Raw genomic sequence first — 16,587 nt, 5'->3', positions numbered from 1 at the left:
GCCTGCTGGTTTGTATGCAGTACCCACAGAGGCCAGAAGAGGGCATTGGATCCCCAGAAACTGGAGTCATAGACAGCTGTGAACTGACAGGTTAGTTCTGAAAAGGGAATCCAGGTCCTCTGGAAGAACTGCAAGTGCTCATAACCACAAGCTATCTCTCTAGGGCCTAGAAAAGGAAACTCTTACACACTGTTGGCAGAAACATAAATTCTGCATAGAAACTATGCAAAGCAATATGAAATTCCTTATAAAAACCACAAGTATATTCCTCAGGTGCTCCAGCGATAGCGCCACTGCGTATGGGTCCAAAAGAACTGCAGTCAGCGTCTCAAGGTTATTCTGTGTTCCTGTGTTATTGCTGCATTGCTCATGACAGCTAAAATACAGGATCAACCAATACTCTCCAGTCGTGAATAAAGAAAACGCTAGCCATACATACACATTAGTGGGGCACACGTAAAACAAAAAACCTATCATTGCACCAAAACAGATGGCTCTGCAGGACATTATGTTAAGTGAACCTGTGCTTTATCTTGACCGTCTTCCCATGTTTATTCCAAACTTTTCAATAATTTCGTCAGTCTCCATGGGATTTAACATGATCATATTATACTTTATTTGCTGAGAATAGAAGCTTTTAAACCCTTTCAGATAAAAGTGTTTATATCAATATTTTTAAATCTCCTGAAATCTTCAGGTCTCTTCTGACTGTCTTATCCCTACCCTCATCTATATCTCACATGCATACACGCGCACACACAGATATTTAAAACTGCCGCCATATACAGCACTACACACCTACCTGCATGCTGTGTTTATGGTATTCCAGCAGTCATTTATCACCTTTACATGGCTTTGTTGTAATCTCCGCATTTCTACCTTATTCACACACACCGTGAGAGCCCTGTTAAATGCCTTACTCCAGCCTACACCGCTCTTCCTACCACGCTCTCCTTACTGACGCCAGCAGGAGAAACAGCAGGTTAGGCTGCTCGAGCACAACTTCAGAGTGCTAAGTCTACCACAGATGTAGCAATCCCTGTCACTCACTACCTCAAGGAGTCAGTCCTCCTCACACAGCTTAAATTCTTACTTGTGACAAGTGTGCCATCAAGTAATGAAAACAATGGAACAGCTCAGATACTCGAAGGATGAATGGTTCTAAACCAGCCAATCACCGTAGAAAGACTGACAGAGAATGGTTATTCACATTACCTTTGCCCCACAGTCTGCTCCTTTCTGAATGCAGAATCCAATGAAGCGTGGGTCTGCCACTTTTACCAGTATGTTGTCCACACAATAGACATGGATACTCCAGATGCCTCTTTGCTCCATGTCCTCCACAATGTTTTGGGCTGCAAGAGCCCTGTAGAGACCACCATTCCCATCTGAAAAAGAAAATAACCCACTAGTAGCATACCATGACCCACTGTGAAGAGAGCCAGAAGATTTACTGGGATGGCTTTCATAACAGTTTAAAAAAAATTAAAAACTGAATAAGCACTGAGTTCAGGTGTCAAAAGTTACAGAACAAAGCTATTTTGAAGGCTTTTTAGTATAATTATGCATAAAGTAACATCAGTAATATAAGTCCAGGAAACCTCAAACAGTAATTTAGCCTATAATATATAGTACAATATAATACTTATCAAGCAATGATTATTTCAGACCATTTTAAATTTTATTAATATTTATGATTCAAATCAGTCCTGTATTTATATCCCAAACTAACTTAACTACAGTGATACTTTGTTTATGATCTATCAAATAAAGCTTACCTGAAGATGAGTATGCAAAGCTATAGCCACACTAGTCAGCCATAAGAGGCCTGGCAGGGGTGGCACACACCTTTAATTCCAGCTGCCACACTAGTTAGCCATAGAAGTCGGGCGGTGGTGTTGCACACCTTTTTGTTGGTGGTGGTGGTGGTGGTTTTTTTTTTTTTTTTTTTTTTTTTTTGGTTTTTCGAGACAGGGTTTCCCTGTAGTTTCTAGAGCCTGTCCTGGAACTAGCTCTTGTAGACCTGCCTCTTCCTCCCGAGTGCTGGGATTAAAGGTGTGCGCCACCACGGCCCGGCTGTGCACACCTTTAATACCAGGACTAAAGAGGAATATAAGGCAGGAAGATGGCATAGAGGTAAGAGCCCTCTAGTGGTTGGCTGCTTTGCTTTTCAGATCTTTCAGCTTGAACCTCAATTTCTATCTCTGGGTTTTTATTATTTGTGCTACACTAACTATCTCAAAATAAAACTATTTAAGCATTTTATACTAATTCACTTGTTAAGAAGCCAGATTTATACAAAAACCTATTGAGATTTAAACTAAATGTAAGTAAAAGATTTTTTTCTGTTTTCATTGTTATTTTATTTCTTTCAACAATCTTGACCATTATTTAAACAATAATGAAAAAGTTCCCAAAACAGCTAAGAATAACAGTAAACTCTTCTACAGAGAGAGAAATGTAGGGACTGGGAACGCAGTTCAGCTGGTAGCCCAGCATGCATGAAGCTCTGGGCTTGGTCTCCAGTACCTTCTAAAACAGTGTGGCCGCACACACCTGTAATTCCCGCACTTAGGAAGTAGGGGAAGGAAGATCAGGAGTTTAAAGTCCCATCAGCTACATGATTGCAGACCAGCCTGGGTTACATGAAATCTTCCCTCAAAACAATAATATCCTTCTGTAAATAGGAATGCAGATGAAATAGAGGCCCACACATGGCGAAAGTCACTGGTTTACTCTCTATTGATTTCAGTCCTTCCGCCAAGTACAGACTCACATAGATGCAGGTCTCACAGTTTAACTCACACTCCGGGTCACTTACTGTGTGTGGCTATATAAGCAGTACTTTCAGTGGAACTGAAAAGCCATCAACAAACGGTGACATGCATATACTAACTTCATAGATACAAGCCAGAGACCCTACTCAGTGTATACAGTTCTGCATCGTACTCTCTTAATGTATCAAGATTTCTCTTGGACATTTAATGTCTCTAAGCAATTACCTCGACATGATTTAAGAGCTAAGGTTATTTGTAAACTACCATTTAGCCTCTGCTATTTTGAAGCTTTGTTTTGTTTTTCAGTGTTGGCATGTGAACCCAGAACCTTGTGCAGACCGGGCAAGCAATATAGCACTGACTTGCACCACTAGCCAAGTCTCCTACTTATTAAATAGTGATGCTTTCCAGTTTTTTACTACAGTAAATAGTGTGCTGAAGACATTGTTGTATATATGAGGGAATATATATATATATATGTGCGCGCGTGTGCGCACACACACACACACACACACACACACACACACACACACAGAGGAAGATAATGAATATCCAGAAAACTGATCAGGGGTACAATCACTGGTTCCATCCATTTCAACTTTTTAAATTACTGTCAATTTGAAAGAGTGGAGGACCCTTTTATTTTTAACAGCCAAATCAATACATTCAAAAGAAAATCAAAAGTTAATGATTTGTTTCTTTACTATCAAGAAACCATCAAATACGGATGATAACAAACCTGGAGCCATAGAGACTTTGTTTTTCTCTTCCAAAATAATTTTCCCATCAAAACTCATAGCAGGCAGCATTCCCTGTTGAAAAAAGACCACGTTCTCCTTTTTTAAACCAAAGTACTTGTGCTTTGTGAAGAACTCCTTTGTAGATTCCATTGTTCTACCGCTGGTCATTATATACCTAAGAAAAGAAAAGCCAATTTTCTAAGCAATGGTATTGTAGGAGTTAGGGCAAAGGAAAGTGGATCCACTTCCTAAGCTACAGAGTCTGCGAGAGTACCTGCTTCTTTCTCATTTGACTCACCTCATCTTTTTTCTAGCTAAGGCACATTAATTAGCTGCTAAATTTCTTCCATAAATTTTATCAATCCTTATGCAAAAAATCAGCTTCTAGCAATATCAGACATGCTCCCAGAAGCCAATATCTAGCGGCATAAGTAAGAATTTAGAACTCTGTGAAAATGCATGCTAAAGTTAAAAGCTTTATTCTAAATAGAGGGGGAAAAGATAACATCAATACTGTAGGCTAATGTTCTCTTGCAGTTCTTAATAAAATCTGAAATAGACCCCAGACTCTGATCACCTTCCCGGTATAATCACAGAAGTAAAATTATATATTTTATTGCCACAAAACTTTAATTCAGGATCTTGTGAGATGGCTCAACAGTTAAGACCACTCTCTGCTCTTCCAGAGGACAGTGCCCGAGTCTCAGCATCCATGTGGTGGCTCATAACTATCTCTAACCCTAGTTCTAGGGATGGAGTGCCTCGTCCTGTCTCCCTGGGCATCAGGCACACATAAAAGTGCTCAGACATATATGCAGGCAAAACACTTATACAAATTAAAAAATAAGCAAATCATTTTTTTTCTTTTCTCAACTGAATTCGTGATAGAATGGCAAAGGAAGAAAAAAAAACCTATCTAAAAATTACAATTAGAAACTGTAGTGGTTCAGGGTCTTACTAGAATATAATCTGCATAAAAGTTGGAATTTTTGCTTCAGTTAGTGATTAATGCTTAGCACTTAGAAACAGTAACTCAGTTAATAATCACTGAATAAATAAACTGATAAAGAAGGGGCTGGAGAGATGACTCATAGGTTAAGAGCACTTTTTCTTACAGAGGGCCCAGGTTTGCTTCCCAGCATTCACTGTGTAGTTAACCACTGTAACTCCATTTCCAGAGGATCTGAGGCCCTCCTCTGGCCTCTGCAAGTACTGCAAGCATGTAGAGAACAGATAAGGCAAAACATCCACACACAAAACAAAAGTAAATTTTAAATACTACAGTAAGTAGGTCTGCTAAGTAAATCATTCTGGGCATTTTGATCTTTGTGATAAGTTAGGCCACAATTCTTGGTTTTATACAAATATAAAAGGTGAGAAACTGTTCTGCATAAGAACAGAAACAGAACACTAAGGAAAATTCAAAAGAAAAAACTGGGGTTGTAAATAACATGTTGGCTACATAGAACACAGATGTTCCTCAAAACCCCCACAAGAATCAAGATGGGGGGGGGGGGGGGCCACAGCATCCCAGTACTTGTATTGAGAAGAACTTGAACAGCTTGGAAAATAATTTCGCAAACCATGTCTTCAAAAGGTTCAGAGAGCTGCAGAGCAGTGTGGAATCAGACCTGAACACCACCCCCAGGGGGACAGGGGATCTTCCAGAGGGTAATCAGGATAAGCAGCTGCTTTGTCCTGACAGTCTTTTCTCATGCTGGTACAGGCTAGGGAATCTGTACTAGGACCAGAGGCTGTTGCTGGGAGACAGGAAAACCAGCAGTTTGGTTGGTCATATGGGACTGAAGTCATAAGGCCCTGAGGGACATCAACCACACAGCTGCTTCCCCCTCAGAACAGGCTGCCCTCCAAAACTGCTCTGAGAAAGAGATCAGAGAGAAAACGAAACAAAACTGAGAGCAGCACAGAACTGCCATGGTGGGGCCCAGGAGGCAATGACCAGACAGAGGGCCTGTGCGCAGAGAGCTACAGAGGCTGAGAAAACAAGTGTGACCCACAGCGGAAAAGTCAAAGTAGCTTTCATCTCTGGGGTGTGCATGGAAGAGGTGAGCGAGGGGAATGAGGACCAGGCAACCTGTACTTAAGGACCTGACCTGCTAGACCGAAAAGGCCTAACGTGCACCCAGAACAGACCCTTGCCATTTTATCATGGAATTTCAGATTCTATAAAGAAGCAGTCCCAAATGCTTGAGCGAGGAAACAAAGAAAACGATTAGGAATCAGAATGACACTGGACACTGGGCAGCAACATCAGAAACAATAAAGTAACACCTTCAGATTTCAGGAAACTGGTTTTCAAACAGAAAGCCTCTTCTAGACAGGCCACCAATCAGTAAGATGCTTCTGAACTGAGGGTTTATAGAACCCAAAAGGAATTCCTAAGGTGCTCAGTCAGGGGTGTAAAAATTAAATAAAGAGTATATATTCCTGTAAAGCCACTGAGGCCATATAGACAGCTATAATATATATTACCATATACATATACAGAGAATTATACTTCCAAAGAAGACTGGTAACAGGAAGTGTGTCTCCCTGTCAGTAAGTTTTTATACACTTTGAAGGTTATAGAGCAGATGTTTCGACATGAGACTTGGCTTACCATGGGATGACGCACTTGTTGCCATAGCGTTTTTCAGCTAACTGCTGTAGTTTCAGAATGCGTTCTGCTTGAATCTGAAAAAGGGTCTTGTGGGATGGCAAGCCAACATCATACATGCCCTTCGGATATGCAACTCCAAGTCTTGTCCCCTGACCACCAGCTAGAAGAAGAACTGCTACTTTGTTCTGAGAAATCTGGGAAAGTCCTGGAAAAGAAATCATTTGTATCACAAAACTTCCATAATCAACATACAGAATTAAGCTTAGACAATGCATTCAAACATCCGAAAACTAGACAGAGGCTTCAAGAAACACATTAAAGTAGGTTTCTAGGGCTGGAGCATTGGCTCAGCTGTTAAGAACTGTTCTTCTGGCCGGGTGGTGGTGGCGTACACCATTAATCCCAGCACTGGGAGCAGAGGCAGGTGGATCTTTGTGAGTTTGAGGCCAGCCTGGTCTACAAGACAGGCTCCAAAGCTACAGAGAAATACTGTCTCAGACCAAAAGAAAAAAAAAAAGAAAAAAAAAAAAAGCAAGGAGAAGGACATATGTAGGTATACGCCGAAACAGTATCATTTTACATAAGGGACATAATATCCACACATTTTAGAATGGAAGCGAGAATGAACCACCCAAGAATACCAATGGATGATTACATCATTGTTTTCAAATTCATACGTAGCATGGTTTCTAATTTGCTAACTTTACATTTTATATATTTTGTATATTAGGTTTTCATAAAGATAATATACTAGGTAGAGCAAGAATTTAAACAATCATACCTCTATAAAACCGGAGTACTCTCCAGTTCTGAGTCCACATTTTTCTTCAATAACCAAAGTCCTAGGACCTCCTTCAGCAACACCAGCTATTTTTTAATTATATACTTAAGGCATATTATGTTTCCATAACTTTCACCCTTAAAGTAGCCTTAGCTAGCTGAGATTTAATTTTCTTTCTTGCTTTTTATTATTATTTCTATATAATTTAATTGTACCTTATAAAAGGCAAAATTAAGAAAACTAAATGGGGTAACTTAAGAGGGGAAAGTTCACCCCACTTAAAGTTCATTAGGTCAGACTTCATGACCGATCAGAACTGAAGACAGAGGACTGCAGTCTGGACCTCCGCAGGTGTCCAGAACCAGACGTATGGCTGAACATCCTTTCCACACACACATTCCAGACAAAGGCTTTGCTTTCTGCACTACGTATTCTCCACACACACTACACATTTTTGGTTGTCTTACTCTTAATGTGTCTCTTTCCATCTTTCCTAAGTTTCTCATTGTTCATTTTCAGTCTGTAAGAACATCACTTTCCTCAGCTATTCCACTCTAAAGCCAGGGCCCTGCAGGCAGCTCCAGGCTTTAAACACCAGCTTATCTGAAGCCATCAACACCACTTCAATGCTCTCTTCAGCTGCAACCAGCCATCAAAATATCCCTATGAAGTCCTTCCCCCGACCATGTCCCTAAACTGCTGCTTTACTCCAGCTTCCCAAGCGAATCAGCTTTAATGTTTGTACAGTAACCTCATCCTTTACTCAAGTGATCGGCATTTGTCTCCTAGACCTAGCTTGTCACTCTTCCTCCGTTCTTTCCATCTGTGGATGTGCACCCAGTCTGGTCATCCCAAGACAGACAACTGGGATTGTGCCCACCAGTTGCACATTCCAGACTGAAATATTTTTATGTGTATCTTGCCTCCATTTAACAACCACTATTATTATATATAGTTATAAATATAATCTATATATATTGCAATTTAATAAAAAGATTTTCTGTGGACCCAAGAGAATTTACTCTGTATGCAGAAGGGCCTGGATTCAAATCTCTAGCATGCACATTAAAAGTTAGGTATGACTGCATGCCTGTAACCCCAGCACTGGAGGAGACAGATGGATCCCAAGAGCTCACTGGCCAACCAGCCTAGCCAGCCAGCCTACCTGGTAGAAAAGGTGAACTTCATAAACGAACCCCGTCTCAAGGCAGTAAGGTGGAGAGCATTAGCAGGAGACACCTGGATGTCCTGGCCTCTGCCTGTGCGTGCAACAGTTCACACACTCACATACTTATGAGCATATACAAGACACATATAAAATACACACACGCAAAGGGTTTCTGTATTCTTGACTCTAGCCTATGAGTGGACAGAGAAAAACGAAAGGAGAAAGGCAGTCTATGGAGAATCAAGCCCAGGACAGTTAAAAATCAAACACAGTTCATATAGTTGTTCACAGAACCCAAGCGTGGGTACCAGCTGTGTAACTAGAGCAATGCTTCAGTGCTTACCACTAGTGTGCAGTGCTAAAATCAGTGTCTGTCTTATAATGACAGATAAGATACCGCTGGAAATTAAGTAGTCAAAAAATTCAGTGACTTTTTCCAGGAATAAACAATGATACATTATTTCAAACTGTGTGGCAGCAGCGTATATTTCATACAGGGAGCGCTGACAAAAGCTAACTAACCATAAATGTACTTGGCCGAATAAGAGTTAGGAAACTATGGACTTTTCATATCCTAAAGCCGTCTGAGCATGGTGCTTCACACATGTAATCCCAGCACTTGGAGGTAGAAACAGTTCAAGACAAGCTCAGTCTTCACAGCAAAACCTTGTGTCAAAATTTCTTTTACATATATATGCATGTATGTACTATATATATGTATTACATATGTTCTCAAGAATCCAGAAATATGAAAGTCTGAATAATCACATCCTTTATCCTTTTTCACCTCTTCATAATAGGACCAATAGTTAGACTTTCTTACAGGAAGGATTTTAAAGCACAGAAAAAAAAGCAAGTGAGAGTGAGACAGGCCCAGGTCTAGAGAATATCTCTTTGGAGATCCGCGCACTGTGAGCCCATAAGGCCCCAGCACTCTTCCTGATAACATTACAAGGAAGGGAAGGTTTACAGTGGCCCTGTTAAAGGTCAAACACTTCCTGCAGGACGTCCTGGTTGGACTAGTTCCTCTCCAGTGCTTTAACTTGGACAGGTGCCTAAACAAGGATGGTCTCACCAGTACTTCTGAACAAAGCACAATGGAACTTCCATTTAAATTGTGAGCACTCCAGGACAAGCCAAGGGGCATCAACAGGCGATTTGACTAGTGGAAAGAAAGGAAAATTATCCAAGCCAGCTCGTCAGAAATAATACTGAAACACAAGGGGCTTGGCTTGGCTTTTCGAGACAAGGTCTTACATAGCTCATGCTGGCCTCAAACTCCCTTTACACGCAAAAATGGACTTGAACTACTACTGATCCCCCTGCCTCCACATCTATGCACTGGGACTATAGGCATGTACCACCACACCCACCTTAAGTCTTTTAACATTTTAATCATGTTACAACTGAAACTGCTTCCCAGAATGCTGAGCTCAAAAAAGTAGACTAGTCAAGGACATCTCTGTCCATCTGAACTACTTCTATAAACTAAGGCCTTATCATGAATTCCACTAGGCATTAAACACAAGGTGCCTGTGATTAGTGTGGGCTGAGGAGACCACGTTTGGCATTGTATACATATTTAGAATTATATATTGAACTATGATGTCAAAAACAAAATATTTGGGATTTGCCTTAAAATACAGCAAAGAAAAAAGGGAACAAAAGGGGGAATACATAATCAAAAAGAAAATATAATTTTTTGACAAAGCACCATATGTAGGCATTCACTATACCATATTTGTCTCAAAATATAATCATAATATACTTCTATCTCATTAAAAGTCCATATAACATTCTACACAATAATATATTGTGTGAGTATGTAAAAAATACTATATGAGATTACTAGTGGTTATTTTCCTCTGGATTATGGAACAACAGAAATTGTATTTTTTTTCCCAATGACATTTTTAGTATTTTCTAATTTCCTTAAGATATACTTGATTTAAGAAAAATTAGAAGATAATGCTATGAGTACATTTCTTCTGCACAAGACAGTTCCTTTTCGACCCTACAGTACTATAAAGTGAGGAAACACCACAGCAGGTACTGGGATGCAGCCGGGCCCTAGCATCCACTTCGAGGAACACTACAAATCCTAGGAAGATACATCATGGCAAGAAAGGGGGAGCACTGAATAGTTATTAGTATAATAGTGGGAGATTAAATTTTATTTAATTAAATATGCATTTTAAATAAAAGATATTTTTATTAACCAATCATCTTTTCCCAGTTTATCTTTACTAAAATGCCATTCTTCCCAAAACTTCTAATTCCTTCTCTTTCAAGATCTCAATCATTCCCCACTATTCTATATGTAGCCAGAACACTTTAAAACTCAAATTAAAGTAAGATCTCTCGTCAACAAGGAGATTACATATTAACCCCTAAGAGACAACTTTCTACCCTTGGTTTCAACGTTCATTATTTCAATAAACAGGCATTTTGAAACTACTACAAAACACTTTTTCACCATCAGGAAAAAAGCAGAGTTGTCCTTGAGACATTATAAGATTCCTTCACAATGGCAATCTCTTCCCTCCAATTAGTAACTGCAGAAACTTTCTTTTGCTATGAATGTGCAAACACACAGCAGTTTCTGGCTAAGTGAGAAGGATATAAAGTCAGCTACAAAACAAACCTCCACCCTACTGTAAAGCCACAAATAAATACTGCTCCCAGACACTGAGCCAAAAGGAAGTTTGCTTTGCTCCCTCTTGGGCCATACTTGGTCCTAACTGTGGATATAAATGTAGACCATAGATTAGTTCTACAGAGCCCATTAAAAGCTATAGAAGACTCAAACTGAATGATGCCCTGCTTGTTGCTTGCGGCCATTTCACAAGATTCCTGAGGTGTTAATGCTAAGACTCCACCCTCCTCAAATGCTAAGGAGAACCTGTGAGCAGCTGGGATATGGCAGGAAGAAGCCCATGTGTCTGGTTTGGAGAAGCCTTTTGAAAGCCAGGAGGAGGACAGGGTTAGTGATTCCAAAGTCAGTATAAGTCAGGGCATCACCCAAACTCCTCTCTTGCTCCTTACTGGTCCTGCCCAATTCTCAGTAAGAAGCTAGGAGGCTAGGTTAGCCATGCCTGAGCACTTCAGATCTGAAAGGCATCCTCTGAAGAAACCAATCTTTCCAGGTTACTGTTTAGCCTTTGAATACTCTTGAATAAAGCCTCATAGAATAATTAAATACACAGAACAGAAGGGAGTAGAACTATGACAGATGTGAAAGGTTAGAGACCTGCCTAGTTAGAATCTACTTCCTCTTCCCTAAATGAAACAGTTGTCCTAGACTGAACTCCCTGAAGCTCGTCAGAACAGTTTAACAATCAATAACTCTGTCAGTCCGGAGGGAGACAGGGATAGGGCATGCCAATGGTGCCAGTTATCTTCCTTTTTCAGTGAGTGAGAGACAGGATGACAAAAAGTCAAAGACAAAACTAGTCACCAATATAAAACTGTAGCTATAAAGTTATTCACATCTATAAAGTAAACATGTGGGTCTGGAGAGATGGCTCAGCAGTGAAGAGCACTGGCTGATCTTCTAGAGGACCTGGGTTCAATTCCCAGCAACCACATGGCCACTCACAACTGTCTGACTCCAGTTCCAGAGGACCTGATACACTTACACAGACATACATGAAGGCCAAAACACCAATGTATATAAAATAAAAATAAACTATTTTTAAAAAGTAAACATATAACTAGGTAATACAAGAAATTAAAAATAAACCAGGTGGTGGTAATGCACACCTTTAATCCTTGCACTTGGGAGGTAGAGGCAGGTGGATATCTGTGAGTTCAAGACTAGCCAGGTCTGCAAGAGTTAATTCCATGACAGGCTCCAAAACTAGAGAAACCGTGTCTTGATATTCATTTCTATGATAAAGTAGATTAGTCTCATTTGTTCATTCAGTTCAGAAAATGAGGCAGATTTAACAAGAAATGTAGACAAACATTCAAAGGTTCTGTTGGTCTGTTCTGGAATAGACTATTTGATTAACAATGTAAAAATGTGTTGCATTTGTTTGTGTTGCGGAATTGTTTAACTATGTAAAGATGTGTTGTTGTTTTACCTTGCCTGCCTAAGGCACCTGACTGGCCTAATAAAAATCTGAATGGCCAATAGCTAGGCAGTAAAGGGATTGGCAGGGCTGGAAGGCAGAGAGAGTAAGTAAGAGGAAGATTCTAGGCTCAAGAGAGAATGAGGGAGAAAGGGAAGCAGCAGCCAGGGGTTGGCCTGCCAGACAGATAGACACAGAGGAAGCAGGAAAGTAGGACATACAGAATTAAAGAAAAGGTAAAAAGCTCTGAGGCAAAATGTAGATGAAGAGAAACAGGTTAATTTAAGTTTAAAAAAAAAAAGTTAGCTAGCCAGAAACAAGCCTAAACTAAGGCCGAGCATTCATTAACTAATAATAAGAGTCTCCATGTCATGATTTGGGAGCTGGCAGTCTGAGAAAACCTGCCACATTGATCTGTCTTCACTGTCAACCTGACTCATCTAGAATCACCTAGGAGACCGGTAAGACCCATTTCTGGGTATATCCAGGAAGTATTTCCAGAGATGATTAAATAAAGGGAAAGAAGACCCACTGTGCATGAAGATGACATCATCCTATGGGTGGGAGTCCCAGTAGAATAAAAGGAGGAAGGAAGGAGCCAGTGAAACAGCGGCATTCTTCTTTCCTTCCAGGTCAGCCATGATGTGAACTGCTCTGCTCCAACAGGCCTTCCCAATCAGGATGGAGGGAACTCTCTGAAACTGTGACCCAAAATACATGTTTCTTCCTTTAAACTGATTTGTCTGGTAATTTGTCAGAGCTATGCATGGATCTAGGGTATAATATTTAGCAAACTTCTTTTTTGGGGGGTTTTTTTTTTTTTTTTTGAGACAGGGTTTCCCTGTAGTTTCTAGAGCCTGTCCTGGAACTAGCTCTTGTAGACCAGGCTGGCCTCGAACTCAGAGATCCTCCTGCCTCTGCCTCCCGAGTGCTGGGATTAAAGGCGTGCGCCACCACCGCCCGGCTAGCAAACTTCTTATTACAAAAGAGTACTTACTAAATTATAAAACAACAAAAATTTCAACTCTACCAAAAAGCTACAATTGAGCTATTCTGCCATTCTCAAAAATACAAATTAGTACTACACATGAGACTAAATTATAGCATGTTATAAACAAGAAATGTTTGGAAAAATAACACACAATATTGATCAATGTATAACTGCAAATTTTCCTTCTAACTGATGTCTGACATGCATAGACAATCAGAACATAGACTGATCTTCTAAAGTTTATGACATGAGAAAGACAAAAGCAAACAGCTATTATTAAAGGTGGAATCAAATGCAAGCATAAACAACTAAATCCAACTTGGGACACTTAAGAAAGCACTAAAAATAGCAAATATGGTGAATCTGAAGAATGAATAGAAGAAAGCCAGAGTGAAGGCTCAGTGGTTTAGAGCACTGACTGCTTTTAGAGAGGTCCTAAGTTCAATTCCCAACACCTACACAGTAACTCACAGCCATCTGTAACTTCTGTCTCTGGGGATCTGACACCCTCCTCTGGCCTCTGAGAGCACTGCACACAACTGGTGTGCAGGCATACATGAAGGCAAAACATTCATATATAATATATTAATATTCATATAATATATATATTAAAAATAAAGGAAAAAATTTTAAAGAAAAATGAATGTAAGAGTTGGGTATGTAACTCCAACTACTCAGGAGGCTGAGGCAGAAGGGCTGCAAATTCAAAGTCTTCCTGGCCTTCAGAGTGAGCACAAAACCAGCAAGCAACTACCAAGACCCTGTCTAGATCTATAGCTCAGCACAGAGTACGTTCCTGCATGCAGAAAGCCCTGGGTTCAAGATCTAGTATCTCACAAACAAAACAAAGAATGCCAGTCCACAGCAACAGAACCTTTGCCTGCACAACTTCACGACCTTCAAGGTGACCCACTAAGCAAAGGCACAGGCCAGACTAAGCTAAAGATAAACATAAGCACAGGAGAAAATGCATAACAGAACACCTCAGCTAAAATATGTGCAGCACTAGGAAAGGGGAGTAGTAGTGCAGAAGAAAACAAAACTGGAAATACAGGCATGGGCCAGTTTAAGGCAGTGCAGATGAAAGCAGCTTAAACTGGAACTTTTACTTTGTGCCACAAAATTTTAGGGAAAGTAACCCAGCAAAGGTATCAAATTTAAAGACGAAAAGAGACTGAGGCCAAATAAAGACCAGCATGAGAAGAGCTTTGAAGCCAGGCATCAATAATTCAAGCAAAGCACAGATCAGCAATGGGAAACACTGCAGCTACCTTGGCAAGGCTGTTTGTCACTTGCTAGTGGGTCACTTGGTTTCTAGTATGATAGGCACAGTATTAGCTATATGATCCAGCAACTTGAATGATTTCAGCATATCTCACAGTATGCTGTGTAAGACAGGAGCCCGTGCTCAGTACCTTCACTCTCCCAGGCCTGCAGCTGGTCTTGGTCTCTGGTGGCGCTGCCCAGCACCTCTCGGGGCACAGGTTCCATTCGTGCATCCACCTTTTCTTGATGAGAGGAATGATCAAATCCTCCAATGGCCTTCTGGAAAAATAAGTTCAGCTCTTCAAAGTTCATGGCCTGGAGCTCCGTATAAAGGTCTACCTGCTGGGCTTCCTCCAGCTCATTCCAAAACCTCAGCAGGTGCTCCTGTCCAGCTTTGGACAACCTGAGTTTGAGGTCATTAACATTCATAGTGCGCTGGTAGCGAGACTTTGTAGAAGCAGAGTTGTGAGAGCTGTGAACCAAAAAGAGAAAAGGAATTAAGAACAGGCAGAAGTCCAGCTCCAACCAGAGGGGATTTTCCTTACTAAAAAATCATGCACAGCACAATGACATTTTGGTCAACAAGACTATTTATTTGACAGTGGTCCCATAAGATTGTATCACGCCATCCTAGCTACCTTAGGTTTCGTATGCTGTGACGCCTGCGCAGTAATGAAATAGCCTGGTGACACATCTCTCACAACATAACCCCATCATTAAGCTATGTATGACAATAGTTTTTAAAACTCAATATTTAGAAATGAGCTTCTGCCTTTCTGACACTGTGAAAGCGCATACTCAGAAGACAATAATCAGCACTGTGAGCCAGCACCATATGAAGCATTTTACTCACAGGTCCTGTCTAACTGTCTAGCCCTCTCCACCCATCCCCTGTAATCGTCATCACTGCTCATATCACGGAGACTCCAGCACAAGCTCAGCAGTGCAGCCAGCGGAGTGGCGCATGCTGCCCTACTCCTCTGAACGCCAAGCTGTCACTTCATATTTCAGCTGTTCTCCTTTTGCCATTTTGAACCACTGTTGTATTCAGAGCACAACCATCATCAGTAGAATAAGACCACCTATAACCATGAAAACTATATTTCAATAGCAACTTATACAGGAAAACAAGTGAGATCACATGAATATCTCTACTCACTAAAAACACAGACCCTAGTCGGGTGGTGGTGGTGGTGATGCACACCTTCAATCCTAGCTCTGGGGAAGCAGAGGCAGGCAGAGGTGAGTTCAAGGCCAGCCTGGTCTACAAACCAAGTTCCAAGACGGTTCCTTTACAAACAGAAACTCTGTCTTGAAAAACAAAAACAAAATCCCACTGACCCTAACTGGAAAGAAAAGTGAGCACACATAATAGTCAGAGATGAAGACCTGTTAGTCACAAACACGAGTATTCTATGATCACAAATCAAAATCTTAAACCGCACAGTGCTAAAAGGTAAGAGAATGAAGAAATATTTAGTTTACCACACACCTAGTATTAATAAATGCAAGATCTGAGGTAAGGCACTGGCTGGAAAAAGTTCACAATCTAGCTTTATCTGCAGGGTCAAGCAGATTACACAGACGGGAGTAGGAAACAAGATCTTGATGGCCCCTGGGTATAAGCGTGAAGAAGAGAAGTAGCAGTCAGAAAGTGAACACTTAAGCACAGAGACTAGATACAGTGTAGGGTGGGGCTATCCCATGAAAACCAGGTAATGGGGGCTGGAGAGATGGCTCAGAGGTTAAGAGCACTGCCTGCTCTTCCAAAGGTCCTGAGTTCAATTCCCAGCAACCACATGGTGGCTCACAACCATCTGTAATGGGGTATGGTGCCCTCTTCTGGCCTGCAGGCATACACACAGACAGAATATTGTATACATAATAAATAAATAAATATAAAAAAAAGAAAAAGAAAACCAGGTAATGGGTTAGAGATCAAAGAGTAAGCAATAGGAAGCCAACAGCGGAATGCTACACAGGGTACTGTCACCATGTAAAAGATGAAAGAGCCCAGCGGTGGTGGTACACACTTTAGATCCCAGCATTCAGGCGGCAGAGGCAGATGGAGCTCTAGGAGTTTGAGGCCAGCCTGGTCTACAAAATCTACAAAGTGAGTTCTAGGACAGCCAGAACTGTTGCAGAGAAACTCTATCCTGACAAACAAGAGA

At 40.8% G+C, this 16,587-nt stretch overlaps 1 protein-coding gene across 3 annotated transcripts in view; it reads right to left on the bottom strand.

Moving 5' to 3' along the window:
- The window catches only part of Uap1 (UDP-N-acetylglucosamine pyrophosphorylase 1), a 34,118-nt gene that overhangs the window by 12,285 nt on the left and 5,246 nt on the right, over positions 1-16,587 (bottom strand). For all 3 annotated transcript variants that reach the window (XM_038349196.1, XM_038349197.1, XM_038349198.1), the window contains exons 2-5: positions 14,566-14,888; positions 6,138-6,342; positions 3,517-3,692; positions 1,216-1,388 (exon numbers count right to left, since the gene is read on the bottom strand). In XM_038349196.1, coding sequence (XP_038205124.1) covers positions 1,216-1,388; positions 3,517-3,692; positions 6,138-6,342; positions 14,566-14,845 — 834 coding nt within the window. In that variant the 5' untranslated portion in view covers positions 14,846-14,888. The remainder of the gene's footprint in view (positions 1-1,215; positions 1,389-3,516; positions 3,693-6,137; positions 6,343-14,565; positions 14,889-16,587) is intronic.

Source organism: Arvicola amphibius, chromosome 12 (genome assembly GCF_903992535.2).
Source record: "Arvicola amphibius chromosome 12, mArvAmp1.2, whole genome shotgun sequence".
NCBI lineage: Eukaryota > Metazoa > Chordata > Mammalia > Rodentia > Cricetidae > Arvicola > Arvicola amphibius.
The sequence above is the reverse complement of the archived record's forward strand: the minus strand, read 5'-3'. Positions and strand labels throughout refer to the sequence as shown.